At 47.0% G+C, this 20,395-nt stretch overlaps 2 protein-coding genes across 2 annotated transcripts; both read left to right on the top strand.

Moving 5' to 3' along the window:
- The first annotated feature begins 5,265 nt into the window (after window positions 1–5,265).
- Window positions 5,266–6,193, top strand: LOC119356430 (FCS-Like Zinc finger 2-like). The gene has a single exon (XM_037623384.1). It carries the CDS (start codon window positions 5,447–5,449, stop codon window positions 5,735–5,737), a length of 291 nt encoding a protein of 96 aa, XP_037479281.1. The 5' UTR covers window positions 5,266–5,446; the 3' UTR covers window positions 5,738–6,193.
- A 4,309-nt stretch (window positions 6,194–10,502) lies between these two features.
- Window positions 10,503–11,409, top strand: LOC119356431 (FCS-Like Zinc finger 2-like). Its single transcript, XM_037623386.1, has one exon. The coding sequence runs from the start codon at window positions 10,656–10,658 to the stop codon at window positions 10,950–10,952; it is 297 nt and encodes a 98-aa protein (XP_037479283.1). The 5' UTR covers window positions 10,503–10,655; the 3' UTR covers window positions 10,953–11,409.
- The last annotated feature ends 8,986 nt before the right edge of the window (window positions 11,410–20,395 follow it).

The following is a 20,395-nucleotide window of genomic DNA, read 5'->3' on the forward strand; positions in this document are numbered from 1 at the left end:
GGGATCACATCATTAGAAGAATGATGTGATTGACATGACCCATTCCATTAGCTTAGCACCCGATCGTTTAGTATGTTGTTGTTGCTTTCTTCATGACTTATACATGTTCCTATGACTATGAGATTATGCAACTCCCGTTTGCCGGAGGAACACTTTGTGTGCTACCAAACGTCACAATGTAACTGGGTGATTATAAAGGAGCTCTACAGGTGTCTCCAAAGGTACATGTTGGGTTGGCGTATTTCGAGATTAGGATTTGTCACTCCGATTGTCGGAGAGGTATCTCTGGGCCCTCTCGGTAATGCACATCACTTAAGCCTTGCAAGCATTGCAACTAATGAGTTAGTTGCGGGATGATGTATTACAGAACGAGTAAAGAGACTTGCCGGTAACGAGATTGAACTAGGTATGGGATACCGACGATCGAATCTCGGGAAAGTAACATATCGATGACAAAGGGAACAACGTATGTTGTTATGCGGTCTGACCGATAAAAGATCTTCGTAGAATATGTAGGAGCCAATATGAGCATCCAGGTTCCGCTATTGGTTATTGACCGGAGACGTGTCTCGGTCATGTCTACATTGTTCTCGAACCCGTAGGGTCCGCACGCTTAAGGTTACGATGACAGTTATATTATGAGTTTATGCATTTTGATGTATCGAAGGTTGTTCGGAGTCCCGGATGTGATCACGGACATGACGAGGAGTCTCGAAATGGTCGAGACATAAAGATTGATATATTGGAAGCCTATGTTTGGATAACGGAAGTGTTCCGGGTGAAATCGGGATTTTACCAGAGTACCGGGAGGTTACCGGAACCCCCCGGGAGGTATATGGGCCTTAGTGGACCTTAGTGGAAGAAGAGAAGAGGCAGCCAGGGCTGGGCCGCGCGCCCCTCCACCCCTAGTCCGAATAGGACAAGGAGAGAGGGGGCCGGCGCCCCCTCCTTCTCTCTCTCTCTTTTCCCACCTCATGAATCCTATTCCAACTAGGAAAGGGGGGGGGGAGTCCTACTCCCAGATGGAGTAGGACTCCTCCTGGCGCGCCTCTCCTGGCCGGCCGGCCCCCCTCCCTTGAACCTTTATATACGGAGGCAGGGGCACCCCCTAGAGACACAAGTTGATCCACGTGATCATATTCTTAGCCGTGTGCGGTGCCCCCTTCCACCATAGTCCTCGATAATATTGTAGCGGTGCTTAGGCGAAGCCCTACGACAGTAGTACATCAAGATCGTCACCACGCCGTCGTGCTGACGGAACTCTTCTCCGACACTTTGCTGGATCGGAGTCCGGGGATCGTCATCGAGCTGAACGTGTGCTAGAACTCGGAGGTGCCGTAGTTTCGGTGCTTGATCGGTCGGGCCGTGGAAACGTACGACTACATCAACCAAACGCTTCCGTTGTCGATCTACAAGGGTACGTAGATCACACTCTCCCCTTCTCGTTGCTATGCATCACCATGATCTTGCGTGTGCGTAGATTTTTTTTTGAAATTACTACGAAACCCAACAGATATATGCGAGGACAACCCTTACATCAACCATATACCTTTGTTAAGAGTTTACACTCTGAATGAATTTATTGCAAATATAGTTTTAGGCCTGACATAGTTTGCAATTATACAAGTGCTTTGGTGTTAGTAAGATATGGAACTTTAGGTCCTAATATCACTTCATTATCACCCAAGGTTTAAATGGATTTGTATCCCTATGAGGGATAATTTGACCATAGTTGTCTTTGACTGATATAATATATCCATATTGAACTTCTCATGTATGATTTGGATATATGTAGACTCGTATGTATATGCATTCTTAGGGGAATGCTCTAGTTCTGAACTTATGTAAAATTTGCTTGAACCCAAACTTTCATGTTAAGATCATTTTGTGTATGTTTAGGTCTTGTAAAGACATGGATAATGAGGTCATCAATATGCACTGAGGTGATGTAAGAAAACCAAAGTTTGGGGTTTCTTTATAAGTACACATAAACAATAATCTTTTTTAGTAATTCTTTGAAGAAGTAACCCATTTAGTCCTAGTACCGATAATTTTCCAACCATATTGAGTCATAAAGTGACTTCTGTAATTTTACACAGTAGAAGTTACGATTTATAATTGGATTCAGAATTGTAAGCTCTTCAGGTACTTCAATATAGATTTAGGAAATGAATGGCTCATAAGAGTATGTAGTCACTACTTCCATTAACTGCATGAATAATATTATTTGCATCGCCAAAGATATTTATTATAAAAAACGTAATTCCACTCATACCAAGAGTGTATGCACCAACATGATTGATGTCAGGTATCTGCATGAAAGCCTTTTTGCTACAAGCCTCTCCATCTCACCACCTCATTTGTTTTATTTATAAATGAGAAGTCATTTGTATTTATATGGAAAATACTTATGAGGAGTAGGCATTACTGTGGTAAGTACCATTCTTTTGTTAAGCGAGTGTTATACTTCCTTACATGCTTCCTTTTATGTGAACCATATGAGTGCAAGAGGTACTCTACCATGGATTTTGGTTCAGGGCTCAAAAGGTTTTAGCAAATTTGAGAAGAAATATATGTAGAAAAATGTAGTCTTTATGTTGCATGATTCCGGTGGAATCGGTGGAATTTGCCAAAATGTATGTATTCCGTTTTAACATCTTGTGATTTCTGCGAGAATGGAGTCAAGGTGTTTCAGAGCCCCAACAAGAAAAATATTGTTCATATTTATGTCGGGCTTTGGATGATAAGCATCCTATGAGGTGTTTTTAAATTTGATGTTGAATTCCATTTACTAGTTGAGGGTCTAATTCCCTCTTGTTCCAAGGAAGCTTGTGATAAATTATATCTCATGTAGTCAATCTTCTTGCCTTTATGCTCTCATTTGGGGAGAAGAGTGGTTTATTAGTTACCTTCACTCTCTCTAACATTTCACTGCATGAATTTAACATGTAGTGACACCTTTGTTATCAGTAAATTTATGTGGCCGATTTGCAGTGTGTTGCAAATAGACGATTCACTGAACTTCTAGTTCAGATATTTAAGTACGCGGACACAAGGATCGAATGTCAATGGCATTTATAATTTATTTTCTCATCATTCTTTGTGGTACTTTTCCCCCCTACGCCGTAAAATGTCCTTATTGCTGATAATAACTCCCATGTTAGGGGGTCAATATATTTATGTTTGACGGATAAATAGTCATTCCTCAGATAGATCCAAAATTTCCATTCTGTGACCGCCGCCGTTAAGGACCGATTGAGGGTCGTGACCTGGGATGCCGCCTCAACGGAGGGCGCCTCGTGCGCCAACGCAATGTGTCACTGCCGCTGGTGTTCTCTTCTTCTCTTTGTGGCATGTGCTCTCGGTAGAGACGTGCTCACAGCATGTGAAAGCGAAAAGTAATTGATGGGAATGAACTACTGATTTATTGATTGAAAATTATACCCTATGTACAAAGGCGGCAATTACATAGGTGGTAGGTAAGTCACGGTTGGCAAACTATACAACCGACTTAAGCATCGATGATTAGGATTGAATTAATCCTTTACAGTTTTTCCCATTGCTTCATAGAAAAGCAAAGGATTCTTTACAAGATGTTCGAGTCGATAAAAAAATTCAATGAAATGTATTATAATGGAATCCTTAAAAAATAACTCCAGTACTGTATGATTTACTCCTATGGATCGAATGACCAGCATAGAAAAAAAAATCAAAGGATTGCAATTCTCCAAAAAAATTGTATGGAAATCCTTTGAGTCAAGAGACCCCAAGAAGGCCGAATGTCCAAGTGAAAAATGATGACACTGCAATTTCTAGATTATTTGAATCATTTGTTTTCTTTGGCGGTGTATCAGGTGTCCTCTAGTCATCGCCGAGTCATTGGAAATTGGGTGAGCGAGCAATGATGGGCTGAGGCTGGTAGACGTAGACGTGCAACGGAAGAGATGTGCCGTGGCCCGGTTGCATACGGAGCACGTCGTATCATTGTGTCGAGTGTCGACACTCTCCGCTTCAAACAGCTTTTAGCAGACTAGCTGTAGCCCCCACCCTGCAACCAACACCAATCAGACTCTGGAGTCGTCGTCATCACAGGGAAAAGACTTCTTCAGAAAATTCCAGAGGCGAGCGTGCCACCATTGTCATGCGTCGTCACAGTCTGCCGAACGGGATTACGTGCAACTGGTTCACTGCTAAGCCAGGCACTAAACAAATTGTGCGCGCAGATCTCGACGGAGCTGCCCCCTAGGACGAAGCCTGCCCGCCTGCCCGAGATCGGCGATGCGAGATGCATCTACCCCGTGGTATGGAGGAATCTTGAGGCGTGCGACTGTTAATTACGGCCTGCAACTGCAAGGTGCACCCCTTGCTCCGGAACGTGCACGGCGGCCCCGGCGATGAGACCAGCTGGCCTGCAGCTTCTCGGTGCATCCTTCTCCCCAAAGTGTTCAGCGTACTACTAGGAGTGGATCTCAAGTGTTGAAAAAGTGTCGTGTGTGACAAGGTGGTTCGTTTGATTGATTGAGCAGACGAGAACTTTACGCGTGCCGAGCTCCCAGTGTCTCGGCTACTGTGCACAAGGTGCGACCTGGCGAGCATGCACCTGCACAGCCCCACAGATTCCCCGTGGAGCACCCGACTGTTGAAAAAGAAGTGGCATCCAACTCTTTTCTGGTTTTATTTCTTTTCTGAAAAGTACACGAATCGTGAGCATTCGCTGTCCCTTGTCATTAGCGTGGCTCAACCATGTGCGGTGTCTCCGTGCCTGTCATTTGCATTTGTTTGTTCTAGCGCTGGAACCCTAATTATCGACACCAAGACGTTGAAGTTACTTTAATCCAAAGCTAGAGTAGATTTGACGCCCTCGTTCCCGACAAGTGGCACGGCGGACGCTTGTGCGGTAACTATTGACGCCAATGCTTGCTCTTATCCACAGCGTTCTTCTGCAGGGAAAAGCGGAGCAATTGCTCGTAGTAGTATTTCCTGTCCCGATCGATCGCCTGTTTTTCTCTAGGTCGACATGGACACTCTACAGAGACTCCTCGAGCCCTTTCCGTTCGTCGGGACCACGCCGTCGACGTCAAGCATAACTCCGCCGTTGTCGTTCTCGTCGCCGTGGCCCACGGTAAGCATCGAACCAACCACCGCAGTACACCCGAGCATGCCGGAATATACAAGTCCAACCATGGTTTCCCTTCGTCCATGGTTAGATCGACCCATACCGCGCACCGGACCATGGTTTCCCAGGCACCAATAATGGCCTTCCGGTCATCCGGTGCTCCCTCCCCCATATATACCGGCTCTCCAGCTTCGCACCGCTGCACCAAACTCACCCATCTCTTTTCCCCGCCAAGAGCAGCAACGAGCTGTGTGTTCTTGCTAGCTCTGAAGCTCAAGCGCGAGCTTGCTAGAAGAAGCATCTCTCCCCAGTCTGCCATATAGCAGTACCATGGCGGCATCGGTGGCCTGCGCCTTCTTCTTCGACGCCGAGCCGGTGGGCGAGCCCGGCATGCCGGCGCTGGACGCGTGCGCGCTCTGCGCCAAGCCGCTGGCGCGTGACAGCGACGTCTTCATGTACAGAGGGGACACGCCCTTCTGCAGCGAGGAGTGCCGCCACGAGCAGATGCACCTCGACGCCGTCTCCGCCAGGCAGGCCGCCCGGAGGGTGCAGCGGTTCTCCGCGGAGGCGGAGTGCCACCGTGGGCAGCGGCAGTCCAGGAAGGTGTCCATCGCCAGCTAGCCGCGGAAAGTCTTTGTTTGGATCGACAAGATCTGAATGAATTCTGAAGAAAACGACCTCTGTATTCTGAAGAACCATCGATGTCTCTTGGGAGGCGTCTGATGTTTCCGTCTCTCCGGGTACCAGATGCAGCCTGGCGCCGCCTACGAGAGGCAAGGCAGCCAGGCAGGGCAGCATCAGTCGGCACCAAGCATCATAGGAGACTGTAGCTTTCCCCATGTGTCCATGGCAAGCTAATTAAGCTGCCCGGATAGGAGGAAATTCTACTTGTTCTTGATCGATCTGTGCTGTGCCGATGAAGTGTTATTTGATTAGAAATGAAAACAGAAAAGTAAACACCATGGATCTGAAGAGAGCAATCAGACTTGATTCCCAATTTGTTTATCTTCAATTTGGGTCGCATGTCTGCCCACTCTCTTATTTCTTACCCCTAAATGATTGGATCCTGTTTGGTTTTGTCCTTTTGCGTGCACACTGTGCTATAGAGCACTGTCACTGTAAACACTTCATGGCAATCGGTAAGGACTAACTCCAACCGGCAAACCTAAACATATACTCCCTCCGGTCCTAAAAATTTGACTTTCTACTGTTTTCAAATGGACTACCATGAACGGATATATATAAACTTATTTTAGAGTGCAGATTTACTCATTTTGCTACGTAAGTTGTCAATTATTGAAATCTCTAGAAAGACAAATACTTCCTCCTACCCAAATTTTTGTTTCTTATATTTATCTAAATACAAATGTATCTAATTAAGTTTTAGTTTTATATATATTCGTATCTAGATAAATCTAAGATAAGAATTTTGGAACGGATGTAGTATTTAGGAACGGAGGGAGTACATGATTTGTCGGTTTTCACCCTTTGGATTTGAGTATCGCGACGGTGGCGGAGCAGATGAGGCGATGGAGAGCGGTCGGCGCACGGGGATGCCAACGAGGGCAACGACGATGGACGACGACGACGTGCAAAGGTGTTGGAGAGGATGGTGCGTGATGGTCGCAACGGCGGAGAGGCCAAGGAACACCTTGGCGATGGCCGCGAGAGCGGTGTAGCCGGCAGTTGGGGCGCGAGGAGAAAGGGGACGAATTAAAATTGAGAAACCGCCAAATGGACTATGCGTGTTGTTGAAGTGGCGGGTGCTGCCCGCTGCAATGTTTAGCTGTGGCAGGCGACATTGAGGGTCCGCCACTTTTGTTTCCACATTTTTGGTTCAAAATAACATCCAAACAAGGACGAAGTAGGTTCAATCTTTTACTAGCTTTTAAGTACACACCATTGCAAGTTTCATGATTAAATTCGCCACTTTTTGAGTTGATTTGCTTAAATTCGGTTCAACATAACGTGCAACGGGCTCCAAAATACATTAAACTTAACGTGGTGTCTTCATTTCGTGTACAAACTAAACTGTCTTCTGCGAAGTATGGTGTGTTAAAATTTTGAGACTGTTATGTCAAAAACTTGATTCATTTCGTGTACAAACTAAACTGTCTTCTGCGAAGTATGAGAGTTTCGAACGAAAACCACCTACTACCACACACAACATAATTTTTCTACATCATTTACACTTCAAGCTTTTTTTTGTCTCTAACACACCCCATTACAAGTCCCATGCACAAAATTTGACCACATTTTGAGTTGGTCTGCCATTTTCAAAGAATTGACTGATTATTTCGGTCATCAAAAAGGGCAAGACGCTCTTTGGTTCAACATAGAGTGCAAACAAGCTCCGAAATGAATGAAACTTGGCATGATACCTATATAGGACCCTTGTAGGGTATTTATAAAAAACTGAGTGTTACATCACAAAATTCATGCACTTCATGTATAAACTGGATACTCTCTAGTGAAGTGTCAAGGTTTCGAAAGGAAACAACTTACCGCCACACACAACTGAATTTTTCCACATCATTTCCACTTCAAACTTTTTATATGGTAGTGAACACCATTCCAAGTATCACGCTTAAATTTGGTCACATTTTTTAGTTGGGTTGCTATTTTCGAAGCAAGGACGGATATTCTGGCCAATCAAAAGGGCAAAATGCCCTTTAGTTCAACATAGCGTGCAAAAGAGGATAAACTTGGCATGGTATCTTCAAAGGACCCCTGTAGGGTGTGCTGAAAAATTTGAAAGCGTCACGACAAAACTTGATGCACTTCGTGAACTTCCTGTATGTGTGGCGGGCGGTGGACACTGTCAACTTCTAACTTTTGAAAAGTTAGGAAATATGTGTGCAGGTTAGTGAAACTTTCCTGTGGCGGCTAATCTTTTTACCCGTCACCGGTGCATGACAAATCAGTGGCGGTCACTGATTTTTCATCTGCCGCTGCTGCTTTTATCCCACGGCTAAATTTGTTAAAATTTACGAGCGGTACCCGCCACTGCTATCCACAGGGCGGTGGCCGACACCCGTTCTTACGCTTCACTGCTACTTTTCTAGAATTGCAGTGGTGGGTATCTGTACACCCACCACTAAATTGAGCCCATCAATAAGCCTTTTCTTAATAGTGTACCTTGTCACATCCAGCCCAAAGATATGCACAACGAAGCTTATCAATATATTCCAGGACCTCCACCGGAAGCTCAAGCAGTGTCCTATGGTAGATGGAGATTGCAGTGAGGACCACTTTGGCCAGAACGCCACAACCAGCAATAGAGACATGCTTGCTGAACCACAGAGTGAACCTGCCAATAGCTTTGTCTTTGAGGTGCTACAAATAGACCGCTTTTAAGGCGGGTGACCGAAAGAGGCAAACCAATGTATTCCTTCAACAAAGTAACTCTACATGTAGGAAAGACGTGAAGGATCTCATCAAGGTCCACTCCGCCACACCGGATTGGCACGACACTGCTTTTTTGACAATTGGTAATCGAATCGATGACCTCGCCAAAGGATTGCATGGTGGAAGCCAGAAACTGATTGTCATTATTGATTGGGAGTACAAAGATCGTCACATCATCCACATAAAAAGGAGGCACGAGTAGCAGGGGTTCTACCACCAATCAGGCGCAACTTTCTTGCGTTTGGCCTTGGGGAGGATGTGATGGAGCGTGTTAGTGGTGAGAACAAAAGGCAGCGGGAAGAGAGCGTCTCCTTGCTGCTTCTGAAGTCATTACGGAAAAGAACAATTCTTACAAATTCTGCGGGCAGGCGTAGGACCATTCTAGTAAACCAGCCACCGTCTGTGAGTAATCGTATAGTATGTAGTAACATCACACATTTCTAGATAAAATAGATGATGTGGCAAGTAATGAATGAAGAAAGAGAGCAAAGCAGTAACATAACTAGTTACTACTAGTATAAGTAACATCACATATATCAAGGCAAGATGAGTCTATAGTGTAATAAATGAAGTATTGCATGTTATCACACATATGTTACTCTCCACTGTAGAGATAGTAACATAGACTAATAACATACGCATGTTACTACTTTATGTTACTAGCCATTATGGCTAAGTCTGAAGCAAGATTACTTGCAGACTCCAAGGTTACCTGCAAATGCTTCACTGCTAAACAAAGTATCTCCAGATCTCGACAAAGCTGCTCCCTCGAGCGAAGCCTGCCCGCCTGATGCCATTTTCCCCTAGTATATTCGCACACTCCTACCACCAGTGGAATCTTGAGGCGCGTGCGACTGTAATTGCAGCCTGCAAGGTGCATCCCCCTTGGACCGAAGCGTGCACGGCAGCCCCGATTGTGAGACCATCTGGCAGCCTCCCGGTCCCGGTTAAACAACGCGCATCCCGTGAGCGGAGCCGCACCCCTCTCCCCAAAGTTTTGAGCGTGCCAAATCTCCAGCGGCCGGATGCACGGCTTGTACTATTGCATGTGGGCGCTGCTGCGTGACAGGCTGATGATGATTCGTTTGATTGCGCAGATAAGACGTGTACGCGTGCCAAGCTCCCGGTGTCTCGGCTGGTGGTACCAGGGTGCGGCCTGGCGCCGTGGCGCGCATGCACGGCACGTCCCTCCTGTGTACGAAGCACCGACCGGTGAAAAAGTGCACCCACATATTTTCTGGTTTTCGTCTGTGCTTATTTTTCTTCTTCTGAAAAAGGACACGAATGATAGTACACCGCCAAGCTTGTTTTGTGACATCTCTCGTCATTATAGCATCCTGACCATGTGCGCCTCCATTATGCAGTGCTGGAACCCTAGTTACCAGCACTAAGACGTTTGCATTAGTTTAATCCAAAGGTGGATTTTATTTTTTAAGAAATCCATAGGTAGATTTGATGCCCTCGTTCCCGACAAGTGGCACAGCGGATGCTTGTGCGTAAATTATTGACGCCCATACTTACCCCTGCTCCTTCTTTTGCTACTCCCTTAGTTCCAAGATAATAAGTCTTTTCGGAGGCTTCATGCAAACTACTCCATACGAAGCAAAATGAATGAATTCACACTTTAAAATATGTGTACATTCATATGTAGTCTTTCACAGCATTTCCAGTCCTGATCAATCGTCTGGTTTTCTATACGTGGACATGGACATTTTGTAGAGACTCATATGTCCTCTTCGTTTTATAAATAAAGAACACACCCACGTCCCTCATAACTCCTCCCGTTGTCGTTCTCGTCGCGGTGGAGCCGACTGCGTGGCCCACCTTAGCCATCGAGCCAACCACCGCAGTACACCCAAGCATGCTGGAATGAACTACTCCCATCGTCCATGGTTAGACAGACCCAGACCGCGCACCGGACCATGGTTTCCCAGGCCGCCAGCTCCAGTGCACCAATAATGGCCTCCCGTTCCTCCATCTCCCCCATATATACCCACCCTCCCGCATCGCACCGCTGCACCAAACTCACCCACTTTCCTTCCTCCCGCCAAGAGCAGCAGCGAACGCAACCTGTGAGCTCTAGCTCTGAAGCTCAAGCTCGAGCTTGCTAGCAGAGCCACGTAGCAATACCATGGCGGCATCGGTGGCCTGCGCCTTCTTCTTCGACGCCGAGCCGGCCGGCGAGCCCGGCAAGCACGCGCTGGACGCGTGCGCGCTCTGCGCCAAGCGGCTGGCGCGCGACAGCGACGTCTTCATGTACCGAGGGGACACGCCCTTCTGCAGCGAGGAGTGCCGCCACGAGCAGATGCACCTCGACGCCGTCTCCGCCAGGCAGGCCGCGCGGAGGCTGCAGCGCTTCTCGCCGGAGACGGAGTCCCAGTCCCACCGTGGGCAGCGGCCGTCCAGGAAGGTGTCCATCGCCAGCTAGCCGCGGAAAGTTTTGTTTGGATCTACAATATCTGTATTCTGAAGAAAACAACATCTGTATTCTGAAGAACCATCGTTGTTGTTTTGGAAGGCAGTGCAGGGCACGGCAGCATCAGGTGGCAGGTGCCTGCAGCTTCCCGTATGTGTCCATGGCAAGCTAATTAAGCTGGCCGGGTGCCTGAAGATTCTTGGTTGATCTGTGCTGTGCCGTTGATTTGATTTTGTTGGAAAGAAAATAGAAAAGGCCATGGATCTGAAGGAGGCAATCAAACATGATTCACAATTTGTTCAACTTCAGTGTGGGCCACCCGTGTGCGCCGTCTCTTATTTCGTTTCCCTCAATGATTGGATCCTGTTTGGTTTTTGGTACGACATGCTAGGGACACTCTGCAACAGCACTGCACTGTTAAAATGGAATTGATACAAAACTAGGATATAAATTATCATGTTTCCCTGAATGAGCCCTGATTTTTATGATTTCGCTCTAAATCTTTTGAGATTTTTTATTATGTGTAAGCGTGATGACCAGTTTGATGCTTCTGCCTTTGGCTTCCCACATGGGTGATTGAGGAATCTTACGATATTACTGACCATTCCCAACAAATTGTACCATTGTGATGTTTCTTTTTCTATCGAGAGAGATGCCAACTTACCCCAATAAGGTGCAATAGTTGCTCAAAGTATCAAAGGAGCACACGACGACCCATCTTCAGTGACTCCCACACTAGGCACGTGCCCCCTCTTCTTCCTCTGTCGTTCCACCTCAGTCGTTCCCACGATGGGAGGGGGCTGCGACTTCAAGGCTTTGGTGGGGTTAGGAATAAATTTAAGTTTGTCTTTGATCGGCAGTGGCGATACGATAGTGTCGTTCTCGACGTGGAATAACGTCTCCCTCCTCGTCCTCGTCGGAATGTGTGGTGGATTATGAGTCCCTAGCTCTGGTTCTTCGAGTCTCGCCTTTTTTCTGCAGATTTGTTTGTATCACTGACGCTATCGCGCGGAGTGAAGAATGTCACCGTATCTGAGCCTCCTCCCCTCGCGTCGTCCTCCCCAGGGCGACCCGAGGGCTCCTAGGGTTTCCCTAGGCGCCGCCCCCCCCCTGCCGTTACCCGAGGAAGTCGTCGGGCGTCGCCTGGGCGACTGCCGATGACGGTGGCGGCGGGGCTTCCACTACTAGAAAAAGGGCTATAGATGGGATTGACACTAATGGCGCATCAGACAAACGGTGCGCCATTAGTATATACTAATGGCACACCACCTTCTGATACGCCATTAGAGTTGAAACTACTAATGGCGCACCTGGCCCAAGGTGCGCCATTAATATCAATTTTTTTTATTTTTTTGAACTAGTGCGCCTGTCCAAACATACTAATGGCGCATCCAGACACAGTGCATTACTAGTTGTAACTAGTAATGGCGCACCAGTCGGAAAGTGCGCCACTAATGTTGTTTTTTTATTATATTTTTATTCTTTTTTTGCAAAACTACTAATGGCGCACCTAGTAAAAAGTGCGCCACTACTATGTTTGACCAAGCTTTGACCCACTTCTGGACATAGTAATGGCGCACTTTTCCCTTGATGCGCCATTGCTATTTTTGATACTAATGGCGTACTTTTCCATGCGGTGCGCCATTGTGGTTTTGTAGGCAAGTGCCGCAGCCCGACCGCTCACCATCTCTCTCCTCTCTCTCTCGCACGAAAACCCTATCCTCTTCTCCCTCACCCCACGCACACACGTCTCTCGGCCTCGCCCCGGCCCCGATCCATGCTGCCTCCCAGTGCTCCCTCCTCTTCCTGCACGGCGGCCCTTGCCCTCCTCTCTCTTCGGTCCCCTTCGCGCCTCCTCGCGGAAGTCGCAGCCAAGGAGCCCGAGCTCGGTGGCGACGGATCGGAAGGCAGCGTCGGCGCTGGATCTGGGAGTGGTGGAGCCGCCGCCGTCCCCGCTCCACCCTCTCCCGCGCCCCCCACCTTCTCTCCCATCCGCAGATCGAGAACCTTCTCTCCCATCCGCGGATCGGGAAGGGAAGGTCCCAGATCCACATCGGGTGGGTGGGTGGGTCCTTGCGCTTCAGCGCGCCGCCGTCCACCTGGGCCGCGACCACCGAGGTCCTCGAGGCCGGCCATGGAAGTCCGACCTGCCAGCAGCCATGCCTCGTGCCCGAAACCCTAGCATGCATGCCGCAGGAACGAGGTACAGCACCGGACCCCTATGCTCCTCCTTCTTCCATGGACTTCTCACCATGAGAGGTCTCATCTCTGTAGGAAGGAGGACAACACCATGGAAGCTGCTCCTTCCCCTTCCCCACCAGGACCACGCATGCCATGGAAGGTATCCTCTCCTGTTGCTGCTACCTTAGCTCTTTTTCCATCTCCAGATCTGATTCCCGAGCATTTGTGTCTCTGACCTGATTTGGTCAAGGGGGAGAAAGAGAAGCTGCTCCCATCCGCCTGTGCCTTCAGATTTGGCCGCCCATACAGTACACACACGGTTTAGGGTTGCTCAAATCCATTTACACTAGTTTGGATGAAACAGAGGCTGTCACAAATGCATCACCTCATGTAGCTTCTTGGTCTGCTAGCAAGTTAGTAACTTGCATGTATTTTTTGGTGACGAACAAGTCCGACTCCAATGGATTAACTCTGTCCGTATCGCAAATTTGTTGGATTAACCCAGCAACGCTTTAGTTTTACTTCCCCCTCCCCCCTAGCTAGCTAACTCTTTTAAGGTCCAGTAGTGCGCTGTGATTAATTGTTCGGTTAAATCCAGTCCTGCTAGTCCGGCACACACAGATTTACTTTACTGACGATGAATGGGCTTTATATGTTGTCGTTCCATATTATCAAGGGTTCACTGCTCTTTAAAACTACACGAGTGTGTTGTGTTGTTGGCCTGTGTCATCTTGTTAATTCTGGTTGGTCTCTATTTCTAGAATCCCTGCCTGCCTGTGATATTTGTTTTTTGGCAATGACAGGGCTGCCTATATGGTCCTATATTGTAAGTTTGCAGACTCGTATGGAACAATATCTATATTCCTCTATCTCTAGAATGTAGGCAGTTTGCTTCGCTCACATCACCAAGTTCTCCCACTATGCTTAAATCTATTCTACTCCATTTCCTGAGATGAAATTGTGATGATGGGAGTGACATTAAACAGCTTGAACATCTAATTGTGCATGTACTCCATTATTATATACTGATCCATCTTGTCTTTGCCTCTTATTAACATTCAAATTGTTAATTGCATTCAAAGTGTTAATTGCAGGAGCAGACACAGAGGAGGAATCTGCTACCTCAAAGCAGTTGATCGACGCCGGGAGGGTGGGTACGTGATGTTAGAGGCTGCCGGGAGGGTGGTGACGAGCTACCGAAGAGATGAGTTCTGGCTCTCCTCGATGCCAGGACGAGGCGCTGCTACCGATCGGACGTGGACTCGATTGATTTTGATTTGAAATATGACGGGTTGTAATGTAAAATGCACTTCAGTTCAAAATTTCCTCCCCTTGCGAGAGGTATTCTTGGACGGAGGGAGTAGAAGATTAGTTATAGGATTTTGTTTTATTTCTGTGCAATTTTCTTTTTATTGGATACTTGTAAAGACATGGTAATATTCTTGCTATAATAAAAATTATGGTTCTATTTCATTTTTTTTAAATTATTTTTCCTTATAGGTTTTTTTTAATTTGTATTTTTTTTGTTTTTTAAATATACTATTAGTGGCACATTTCAGCCTTTATTGATGGCGCACCTAGCTTTTTAGCTAGTGGCGCACCTCTAAAGTTACTAGTGGCGCACTTGGCTTTATTACTAATGGCGCACGTAAGGGTTAGTAATGGCGCACTATTAGGTGCGCCATTACTATCTGGGATAGTAATGGCGCACCAAATGTGCGCCATTACTAAAACTTACTAATGGCGTGCTAGTAATGGCGCACCTAATGTGCGCCATTAGTAGTCAAAATAGGTGCGCCATTAATAACCTGTTTTCCAGTAGTGTTCGTCGCTTCGCCCGTTGTGGCATTGGACCTTGGAAACCTGGGCGGCGGCCCGGTCGGTGAGGCGGCGCTGTCCTTTAGCTGGCGCCGCGCGCGGGAGGTGATGGCCGGCCCCCTTGGCTGCTCGGGCAGCGAGGTCCCGGCGGGTAGTGGCCGCGGCGCGGCGAGGTTCCTTCTCCTCTGCTCCAGATCTAAAGGTCAGGTTTTCCTCCCTCTCTGGTCTCCTCGCTGGATTCGCCTGATTCCGAGCCTCTGGTCGCCGGATCTGGTGCCGGTAGGGTGATCCCCGAGCAGGTAGTGCTGGACGAGCCCGGGGAAAACCCTTGTTGGTATTTTCAATGCGGCGGCGGCAGCGCCCTTTTGCATCGTTCTACTCATTGGAGTCGTAGCCGTGGGCTCTCCTCCACACCCCGGCCATGCCTCCCGGGCGAAAGCTCAAATCCCGGCCTGGGATGGGCGGCGCCGACACTTGGTGCGTCGTGCCCTCCTTGGAGGCGCCGTCTGGGGAGGTTTGGTGCTTTGGGGGCGTGTAGCAGTTGTAGGTGGGTGCCTGGCGTCTGTGGATTCCGTGGCGTCCCTTCTGTGCAGGTCTCAGATCCAGCCACAAGTGCTCTGCGGTGGTGTTTGCGATGTCCCGGCGGGTCGGCGCCCTCGAGTATGGGCGGAATGGGATCGGGTTCCCCTTCTCGGCAGCAGCAACGCCGCAGGTGCCGATTCGGCTGGTTCTTGAGTTCCTTGTTCCTAATCTTTGCCATGTGGCTCGACAGCTTCTTCCTTTCGGCGACTCTCCCGGCGGCTTACCCTCTTCCATCGGTCTCCTTCGGCGCCTGCGTTGCAGCTTGCGTGTGTGTGCTCCAGCATGATGTGGTTGGCCCCATTGCTGGCCCGGTCTTGAGACCAACCTATGCTCTAGCTCTCGGGTGAGCGTCTCTACACTTTGACGGTGCGGCGCCTTCGAGCCTAGGCGAGGGAAAGGGATCCCCTTCGGTGTTAGAGAAGGCATGTGTTGTGTCATCTCCAGTTTCGGGTTTCAGCCATGTGCCCGACCGATTTTGGCGGCTCCAGATCCTCGTGGCTTCTTCATAGTCGTTTCAGGGCCTTTGTGTAGAGGGCTTAACCTCAATTAGTTGTTCTTTTCTGTTCGCTAGTTGTAGGTGTAGCTTAGTACGCTGTTCTTCTTTCTCCCTTGTATCCTTTAGCCGTTGCTTTGTTCGTGGTCTGCTCTTGTGCTCCTGGCCGGTTTATGGCTTTGTTAATTCAAAGTCGGGCTCCTCTGGAGCCTTTGTTCCAAAAAAAAGAATGTCACCGTGTATTTTGGCCCTCCGTCTCTAGTTCCAACTGATGATAGTTCGCCAGCCTCGCCCGGGTCGAGGCGTGCAACTCCCTCTTGCCGGATCAAGGGCGCTCTATAGTCCATGTTTGACGTTTTCTTTCCCAGGGCGGCGATTTGCCTTTGCGAATTGTGGCCAATGGCATTTTCTAGTCTACATTGATGATTCTCGATCGTTGCTTCTATAGGCTCCTTGATTTCAAAAGTTTGCCCCGCTCAGACGGGGGCCTAGATTTGGCAACAAGCTTTGCCCATGGAGTGCCGCTGATGTATGCGAGAGGAAAAAGACTTCGGCTACTAAAGTAACGGGACGTCTTAGTGCCGATAATTAGGGTTCCAACACTATAACAAACAAACACAAGGAACACACAGAGGCACCAATAACTTGAATGTGTTTTTCAATTTCTTTAAAGGTGTTTTTGTAAAGTCGTGTGTTACTTAATATAAGGCCTTTGGCCTTTTCACATTCTTTATATTATAAAATTAAGTATGATGCTGATCTTCATGCATAGTCTACACGGTAAGCACGGTACAATCTTAACTTCGTTGCATCGCTAGAGGGTGTGACGATTTGTCTTTCTTATGTATCGACAGTGCGCAGAACCACTTCCCATTGGCTTTGGCTTCACCGTTTAACGATTATTGCGCTCTTTTTTAGTGTGTTTGTGTTGTCAGTTGGCGCCCTAGATATAGTTTGGCGAGGTAGTGTGGGACATTGGTGGTTTTAGCTCGAGTTTCATGAAATTAATATAAGGTTTAGTATTCCATCTAAAGTAGATCATCTTTCTTCTTTTAATAAAAACCGCAGTTGCCTCATGACAAGTTTCGTAAAAGGATGATTGAGCGGATGGAATCCAATCCTTACTTACTCATAGTTGAATTAGTGCACTTTCGAGCCGGAGTGGGAGGGCATGACGAAGCCTTTTATGCTAAACCATACATCACTCTCTTTCCACTGATGACTTCCCCAACTGAAAACCATCATGCTTTTTCGTTGTCACTGTAATGTCAACTGAGCTGATGAGGAAGGCAAAGTTTGGGATTAAACAGCACCTAGTCGAGCCAAGTTCACCATGTCCGAAAAGTAATGTACAGCCAACATGGTGCACAACACCTATATTCCCCTTTACACATCTACATAAATGGAGGTCTAGCCTCATTGGTGTCCCTTCATACTACTAAATATAAATCTTGTAAACTTTGTTGCGAGTGGCGGTGCTACGCACAAAGCTGTGACGCATTGCAGAAGAATCTTGATTCCTTTTTTTTGTTTTTGGAGATTAATTGCTGCATGTTTGAATCACGGTGGAGAATTGACATCGCAACAAGTGAGTCCTCGAACCGTCATAACAATGACTCAACTTTACGGCAACAAAATGAAATTTGCCCCTTCATGTTTAGGCTTGAATTTGACTGTGCTCATGCTCTAAAGGAAAGCACTCTTACCCTGTCCTTCCTGGTTTCATATTACTCGCAAGTTAACAACAACTATATACATATGCTAAAAACAAATTCGTACGTCGCCAGCAATCACTGGAGAGGGTGATCGAAGCAAGGTGTTCAATGCGTGAGCCGAGCAAGCTAGACGCCAGATCGGAGAAAAATATCACACATTCACACGTCAGACTGGCTGGCCGTACGCTCTTTTTTCTGTACTTCTCTGTCCCCACTCATCGCTGAGTAGAGCAAGGCCCGGCGCACACATTATTTGGGACGTGGCTAAATGGAGTTAAGATCGAAATAACGAAACATATCCGCGTAGGAGTATGTGCTTTATTATGGGCTATATGAAACTGCAGGAACGATTTGATTTTTAACAGAATAACACATATTCATTTCTTACATGTTATTTTTCAGGCCAGTACATTGATCCATATGTGATCGCTACTCACTCTGACGGATTTCAGAGAGCGTATGGTTACTTGGTCTATCCGTTGAAAGACAGTAGCGCGGGCTATCTTCAACCGGTTTGGATGACGGTCATGTAATAGGATATGTGTTTAGTTTTCTATCTATTTTTATTCCGCCGGTTGTGGCTATCCCGTCCTCATATTTTTTAGCTTTTTATGAGCCCTTTTACTTTTTGAGATTTAAAGACTTTGTTAAACTGTTTGTTTATTAATAAAATGACCGCATACATTATTATAATGTAAAGACCGGGAATAACCTTCTTTTCGAAAAAAAAAGCCGGGCGCACTCGTTGGTGTCGACATACTAGTAGTACGAGCAATGATGTGCCCCGTCACCACCAAGTAGCCCGTGACTCACTGAGTACTATGTAGCAAGAGATATCGTGCACGTCCTCTCTTTTTCTTCGGAAGCCTCCAATACGTTGCTCGTACTCGATCAGCGGTCGACCGCGAATAATTCCAAGAGATCGCCGTGCGTGCGTGCCCGCAATTTTCACTCTTCTCCTGGAGGAACAGAAAGATGTCGTCTGACCTTGTCCCGATGCTCCGATGATTACGTCCGATGCGTCAGTGTTACTACTCGAGGAAGCTGTAAAAACAAATTGCACGCAGATCTTGAGAAAAGCTCACCGGCAAGAAAGACCGGTGGACTACGAGGTGAGTGCCAATGAAATCTTGAGTTGATCCCTTCAACGCTCAACGGCAACCGCAACTGCAACTGGCTGGCAGCATCTCTTGCTTTTTTTCTACCAGACTACCAGCATCCTCCAGCCTGAAGTTTTTAAGACTGCAAATGGCTGCACGCATTGCTTCCAGCGGCCGCAAGCTGGTGCACGCGGAACTAGGACTAGGCTGTAGCCTAGTGGCAAGGGAGCGCAGTGGCGTCTCCAGCAACAAGGGTTCGAGCCACGTCGGGAACGAATTTCTGGTTTCTCACAAGGGATGCTTCTCCTATATCAATAAACCATGGGTGCTAGTGCCTATGAGTTTCATTTTTTTTTGAGTGGGGCACGGGCAGAGAGCCTGGACAAGATCTGCAAGTGTGTGCGCGAGTCCACTCTTTACAAGTCGCTGCTGTGCGTATATGGCTGCATGCACACTCGCACGGATCGGCACCACATCTAAGGGTGTGTTTGGTAGGGTGCATGAAGGATGCATGAGGGCAAAAGTTCTCAATCCGACCCACTTTTGCTTGTTTGGTAGGGTACATGGGCTCACCTGAGCTATGCTCATCTGATGCATAAAAGTGCCCTCAGCCATGTTGATCTCATGCACCCCACACAGGGTGCATGGAGGCAGCTATGCTGGCCCTGACACTCGTTCCCACCGACCAGACCACGTCCAAATATGTTTATTTTTTCAAAAAGAATCAGAATTTCAAAATTTGTTTAAATTTTCGAAAAACTTTAGAATTTCAGAAAAATGGAAAAAAATGGATTTCAAAATTTTTTAAATTAAAAAAACATAATTTGAAATTAATTTTTTCTAAAAAATCATAAATGTTCGGAATTTTAAAAGGAAATCAAAATTTGTTTGAATTTTGAAAAAATAGAATTTTATTTTTTTTCAAAATTTCGAAATTTGTTTAAATTTTCAAAAAAGCTCGTAATTTCAGATATGGTCAAATAAAAAACAGAATTTCGAAATTTATTTTAATTTTACAAAAAAGTTTAGAATATCAAATTTTATTTAAATTTTCAAAATATGTTTAAATTTGTGTTGACATATTTTCGGTTTTGTTCATCATTTTAAAAAAATATTCAAAATTCGAAATTGTTCAGTATGTCTAAACACATGCAGGCTGCCAAACAAAATCTCAGTTCGGCATGTCTCAGCGCATACATCACGGTCAAACAACAACAACTACATGGACTCAGCATGTCTACACTCAGCATGTATGAGATGAGAACAACTAGGCTAGGTTCATACATGCTACCAAACACACCCTAAGATTGCCTCTCGTGTGGCTGTTAAAAAAAAGATTGCCTCCCATGTGAGAGCATCTATAGCTGGGCGGGCCGCCAGTCACTCACCAGTCACATGATTTTTCGATTCAGATGACCCCTTAAACGGGCCGCAAACGCCCGGATTGACCAGTACCCCTCATATCTAGTCTAAATATAAGGCAGATATACGGGCGCCCGCGCACATTCGGTCGCGTCCGTCATGTAGGACAGACGAAGGGGTCTCATGTGGACTCGCTCGGAAACC

Source organism: Triticum dicoccoides, chromosome 2A, assembly GCF_002162155.2.
Source record: "Triticum dicoccoides isolate Atlit2015 ecotype Zavitan chromosome 2A, WEW_v2.0, whole genome shotgun sequence".
Classification (NCBI taxonomy): Eukaryota; Viridiplantae; Streptophyta; class Magnoliopsida; order Poales; family Poaceae; genus Triticum; species Triticum dicoccoides.